The following is a 5,864-nucleotide window of genomic DNA, read 5'->3' on the forward strand; positions in this document are numbered from 1 at the left end:
CCGTTAGTAATATTTTGCAGGAGGGCCCAACATTTGTAGATCCTACACTGTTTATATATAGTAATAATTTCAAATTAAAATTCAAATAAGCTGACATGTAATACGGAAGAGATGAGAAGTTATATTTTTAGAATAGCACACACGGATTTGCTGTTTTTATTTCTTCAGAATTTTATGATTATTTGAAAGATATAGTATTTTTAAAAACCGGTTTTAGAAACGTTTTTCTGGAACAGACGAAACTACGAACAGAGAAAGATGCTTCCACGGCACATATTGAATTACCATTTCTATTGTTAGGAGCGTCTACAGGTAAACCTTAATATGGATTACAATGTGAAGTTTGAACATCTTCATGTTAAATTTGCATGGAAAATTACTTTTTACTCACACAAGTTCATTTAGTATTTGTATTTTTAAAATTTTGAATACATTGTAAGAAATTATATATGTACACTACACGAAAGCAAATTATACAGTCGCTACTCCACTTTCAACGTCAACATCACGTGAACGCCGTGAGAATAACGATAATACACGATCCGCAAAGCTGTTGTTGGGCGAATACAGTCTGCAGAAGTCGAGCCAGCGATTCGCATCCGCTTCATTCTCTGGTTCGAAGTGAGTAGATGCACGGACTAGATTTTGTAACTTTTCTACAAGCTTTCCTTCCGTGGTTAATACCTTCAATATAACGTACCCTGGTAAAAAAAATGCTGGTAGGAACGTTATTATCCACCCTGCTATTACAGTCCAAAGGGGGAACGGTTCTGTCCCGTACGAAATCCTTTCGTTGTAGATCACGAAGGCACAAACGACAGCGAGCAGTGTTACGGGAGTCAAGAAAATCCAACACAACCACCACAATACATTAATAGTCTTTGCACCGTAAACAAAACCAAGAAGTTTTGCGTAGTTTTTCAAGCCGAATATGAATACAAAAGCAAGCAGTTCCATGAGGCAAATGATGACTATCGTTAGCGTTGCGTGGTTATCGAGAAGTTTCATCCAATAGATACCATTCTCTCGAAGGCACAGTGCCGAGCCTATGAGCAGTAAGAATGTCGTCACTGTGATGCGAAAGTTTCTTTCCTTCTTCAGTGCAGGGTGTAAGTCTAACAAACTCCACTGCAATGCGTCCAGCTGTATTACTATCCAAGAGAGCGTAATAAAGCCAAGAGAGAGGAAAAGGATCACGTGCCATAACTGGTGAAAGGGGAAGGTGGCTATCATTGCAGGATATATTGAGAACATAGCTGCTGGTCCGTCCTTTGCCAAAGAGAACATGGGAATACCTGTCTGCGCCTGCAAATATCCCAAACCACAAAATAGGGTGAGTCCAAAGATGATGCTGACCACTGTGCTTAGAGCAGGAACGCAGAACACTTCCCACGAACAGTCCTTGTTCACGTAGTTGAACCGTGCTCGATGAACCGCCATTCCTAGTCCTGCACCGACGGTGAACAGTGCTTGCACTGCAGCGTCCACCCATGTTTTGACGCTAAGAAATTCGTTCACGTCAGGCACCAAGTACGCTATAAGCCCGTTCGTTGCTCCAGGGAGAGTGACTGCACGGAGTATCATCACTACCATGGCTACGTATCCAAGCGGCATAAGAAAATAGAAACTTATTCGAATTCTTTTCCAGCCGATGGAGCAACAAGCAATGATCAAAGCGTACAGCAAGAGATGGAACGTCAACAGCTCCCACACGAGTCCTCCAGGCTGATCAATACTGGCCGATGTTCTGAGAGCGAATTTGTTGAGGTACTGTTCCGACGGACTCTGCAGAGCCACCGATAAGGTTGCCAAGCCACTATTTCTCACCTCGGTACAGTTTTCATCGTTCCAAGAGTACTGGCATGCACTCCAGTCGATAAGTTGGCTCACGGGATAGACCATGAAGAAAATACAATAACTGCCGATGACGCTTGCGTACGCACACAGGAAAATATTGAGGATCACTGTTGCATATCCAGCTCCATTCATTATGGGAGCCGCACCAAACATTTTGATGTATCCGCTGTTTGTGAACTGCCCAATAACTGTCTCCAAGTGGAACATGGGTATTCCGCAAAGAAGGATCATAAGCAGATACGGGACGAGGAAGGCTCCCCCTCGATGAATGTAGCACATGTAGGGGAATCTGAAGACGCCTCCGATGCCGATACATGGGATGAGGTAGTAGAATAACATCTCCATTCGTTTCAAGTACTTCTTGGCCTCTCTGGGATGTGCGTCGGGTTCCATCAACGTGATGCTTCTGGTCTCCAGTCGGACTGGAAGCACGGAGATTATTGACCGTGAGTCATCGCTGATGGAGTACTCCTCGACGACGTCTGCAAACGTCACCACTCTGGGAGGAACGTCTACTTCATCTTCGTCATCTTCAACATAGAGACTCTGTCGGCATCTCTTGAGGGGAACCAATTTCGATTTGCATTTTCTCAGTGGGCTTTCAGAAGGTTCGGCCTCAATTGCTTCGGAAGGTTCGGTCTCAATTGCTCCAGAAGGTTCGGTCTCAATTGCTCCAGAAGGTTCGGTCTCAATTGCTTCAGAAGGTTCGGTCTCAATTGATTCAGAAGGTTCGGCGTCAATTGCTTCGGAAGATTCTGTCTCGATTGCTCCAGAAGATTCGGTCTCAATTGCTCCAGAAGGTTCGGTCTCAATTGATTCAGAAGGTTCGGAAGATTCGGTCCCAATTGCTCCAGAAGATTCTGTCTCAATTGCTCCAGAAGGTTCGGTCTCAATTGATTCAGAAGGTTCGGCCTCAATTGCTTCGGAAGGTTCGGTCTCAATTGCTCCAGAAGATTCGGTCTCAATTGCTCCAGAAGGTTCGGTCTCAATTGATTCAGAAGGTTCGGTCTCAATTGCTTCGGAAGATTCGGTCTCAATTGCTTCGGAAGGTTCGGTCTCAATTGCTTCGGAAGATTCGGTCTCAATTGCTTCGGAAGGTTCGGTCTCAATTGCTTCGGAAGATTCGGCCTCAATTGCTCCAGAAGGTTCGGTCTCAATTGCTTCGGAAGATTCGGCCTCAATTGCTTCAGAAGATTCGGTCTCAATTGCTCCAGAAGGTTCGGTCTCAATTGCTTCAGAAGGTTCTGTCTCAATTGCTGGCCCAGCTTCATCAGTTACGGTTCTATCCAACTCGCTCTCTTCGATATTTGGCAGAGGTTGCTCATCACTTGACGTGTTATCCATAACGTCACTGTCTTTTATCTCTTTTGATCGTGAATATCTATTCTTTTTTTATTCTTTTTCTTGCTAATGGCAAAATATGCGTATAGTGCTAATTAATTTTTTCGCTGCACTAATTCCATGGAAACTCTTTACCGATTTTTAAAACATCAACAATCAATAATATCCATGGCATTGCTCCTTTCCTGTGCAAGATAATTGGGATGTCTTCCAATATTTCGAAGTGTTAATTTGGAGAAAGTATAAAGAAGGTGAAGTTTCAAGTTTTCTCAATCGGTGACAGTGGCTTGAACAGAATTTTGTCTTTTCAGTTTACAGGAAGTTTCTTCCAGTTCCAAACCCTAAATCCGAAATACACACATATATACACTCACACAAATGTTTTAAGAATGTTATTTCTGATTGACGTGTATGTATTAGTTCGGCTTATCTACAAATAGTCAGATATAAATCTGCTTAATACGTTTGAAGAAGTTGCATAATCAAGTTAATTTTGTGTAAAGTCATTTCTGACATCATCTCGTAATCAAGGGGTTCCGGCGAAGGAACATTGCAGTGTTTCGTGCACCATTTTGAACTGCAGATCCAGTCCCGATTAGCCTATCTGGCCACAAGGTGTACTTAACAGAAAACTGGTCCCGGGTTCTAATCCCCACCTGGGTATCGATGCTGTTTGTGAGTGTCCCTTCATCAATTTCACCATATCATCAGGTAACATGCATAGGAGGTAAAAATGACGTGATTGGCCTACCAAGCCTCCCTCTTGGGATGTGTGTTCAACACGTAAGGCTTGCAAGTCCACCTTACAAGTTGAAATTATTGAAGAAAACGTATTTCATTCCCGTATTTATCGCTTCAACACACATAGCAATATCAGAGTTCAAGTAGAACTTTTAACGAAACAATTGAGGACTTGTTTTGATTCGAGTTGTTTCTCTGTAAAGCTTCTTCAGAGGACTTACGTGTAGGTGAATGGAAGAAATGATTTGGACTCGCCCATGGTGGGTGTGTTTGCTTACTTAGTACCTTCTCAACCAATGACAGGGCGCCCCGATTCTCACGCACTGTAAGGCGCGTTACCAGTAGGTGCTAACTGGCGAGATTTCTGTCCCCGCTGCGTCTGTTTGCCACGGTCGGAAGAGAACCAAGAAAATCGACTCCCGTGTTGCTTCAACAATGCTTGACGGGAGGTGTAGCTAACAAAACGGGTGTCGTTTTAAATGTGTAAACTAACTATTAAGTTCACAAAGAGATGGTTTAATGTTGGATATTACCTTCATTAATGGTTTAATGTTGGATATTACCTTCATTAGAAGCAGCGAAGTTAAAGATAAAAGAGGAATGTCTGGCAATCCTAGATCCGGCAGCGCCCGCAAAGTTAGGTGCGTGCATCCCAGTTGCCCGTAATGTTAAAAGCATACGCGTAATACTTAGCGTTATGATTTACAGATTTGTTTACCTTTCCTTTGACTAAGTTGCTTGATATGCTTTTCAAAATGTGCGCAAATATCGTAACCATGATAATGAGTAATATTCTCAAATGCATTTGAATTTGCAAATTGTATCCTACTCATTTCCCACGAATGGCTTTTTAGTGAAAGAAAAAGAATAATAAGAATAAAAATATGACATGGCTTTTCCAGAAGAAGAGTTTGTGTCCTTAACTAAGCTGTATGCGAAATTTGTCAATTGCTACCAGTTGAAAGTTGAGCTACAGGTAATATATTCTGAAGCCGAATATCGAGTAAAGAGTGTGTTTGAACTTCATGAGTACCTGCGTACTACCCATTTGAATGAAACTGTTGAACAAGTGTACAAACTAACAGAATTGTTCCTCACTGTTCCTGCCTCAAGCTCGTCGGTGGAAAAGTAGTTTTCTGCACTGTAGAGGATTCATACATTTCAACGCAGCACAAGACTCAGGCAAGGAAATCTGACTTGGGACTGATATCCATTGAAAGGGAGCTGCTAAAGAAATTGACCAGAAACTCCCGATTCTACGACGACGTGATTGAGGTGTTCAGACTAAAGGATCGTCGGATCGAGTTACAGTATAAATGAGAATTTTCATTAAGTAATACATACATATGCTATTATTGTTAACATAGAGTGTGTGCATTTTGTGTTTGAAATTGAGTAAGCCCATGCATGACTTACATTCAAATAGATTCTATTTAGTTAAAATATCTTTGGGGTTTCTTTATCCAATATTCAGATCAGGTTTATCTAAGAAAGCCTTACATCTTTCATAGAAACACGCTACCACTAGTATCATAACAGTAACAGTGTACAGTTAGTTGGTAATTATGGTAATTTTTTGTAATTATTATAATTACTATGCTGAAAGTCTGCTCAATGATAAAATGTATGTGTGACACACGTCCAATTATTGTTTTTTTTTTATTATTGATGGTCATGTATGTAATTATTATAATTAATATAAAACTTCACATATTTAAATAACAAAGGAAGCGATGATTCAATTCCAAAATGGGTTCTTGAATTTTAGTGAAAGAAAAATGGGTGGACCTCTGTGAAAATATTCAATACTTCATGTTGTCATGTTCTCTTTCTTCGGTGTTAAAATTCAACATCTCAGTAACTTTGTTTTGTCTGCGAAGTTTACATGAGTGTTTCATGTTCAGACATAATTTATATACTAGCAT

General features: G+C 41.1%; 1 protein-coding gene across 1 annotated transcript; it reads right to left on the minus strand.

Moving 5' to 3' along the window:
• Positions 1-471: 471 nt before the first annotated feature.
• LOC146001385 (sodium-dependent proline transporter-like) lies at positions 472-3,201 on the minus strand. The gene is made up of 2 exons (XM_083138699.1): positions 2,971-3,201; positions 472-2,415 (listed from the first exon to the last, which is right to left on the minus strand). The coding sequence occupies exons 1-2, from the start codon at positions 3,199-3,201 to the stop codon at positions 472-474; spliced, it is 2,175 nt and encodes a 724-aa protein (XP_082994825.1).
• Between the last annotated feature and the right edge of the window lie 2,663 nt (positions 3,202-5,864).

The sequence above is a fragment of the Lepisma saccharinum genome, chromosome 17 (genome assembly GCF_977018435.1).
Source record: "Lepisma saccharinum chromosome 17, izLepSacc3.1, whole genome shotgun sequence".
Taxonomy (NCBI): Eukaryota; Metazoa; Arthropoda; class Insecta; order Zygentoma; family Lepismatidae; genus Lepisma; species Lepisma saccharinum.

Bases quoted from the DNA above. Each gene is read 5' to 3' on its own strand.
- LOC146001385 (XM_083138699.1), bottom strand. From the start codon at position 3,201: ATGGATAACACGTCAAGTGATGAGCAACCTCTGCCAAATATCGAAGAG. The intron at 2,416-2,970 runs GCAATTGAGACC...GTTCCCCTCAAG, and splicing joins TTGAGGCCGAATCTTCCGAA to AGATGCCGACAGAGTCTCTA.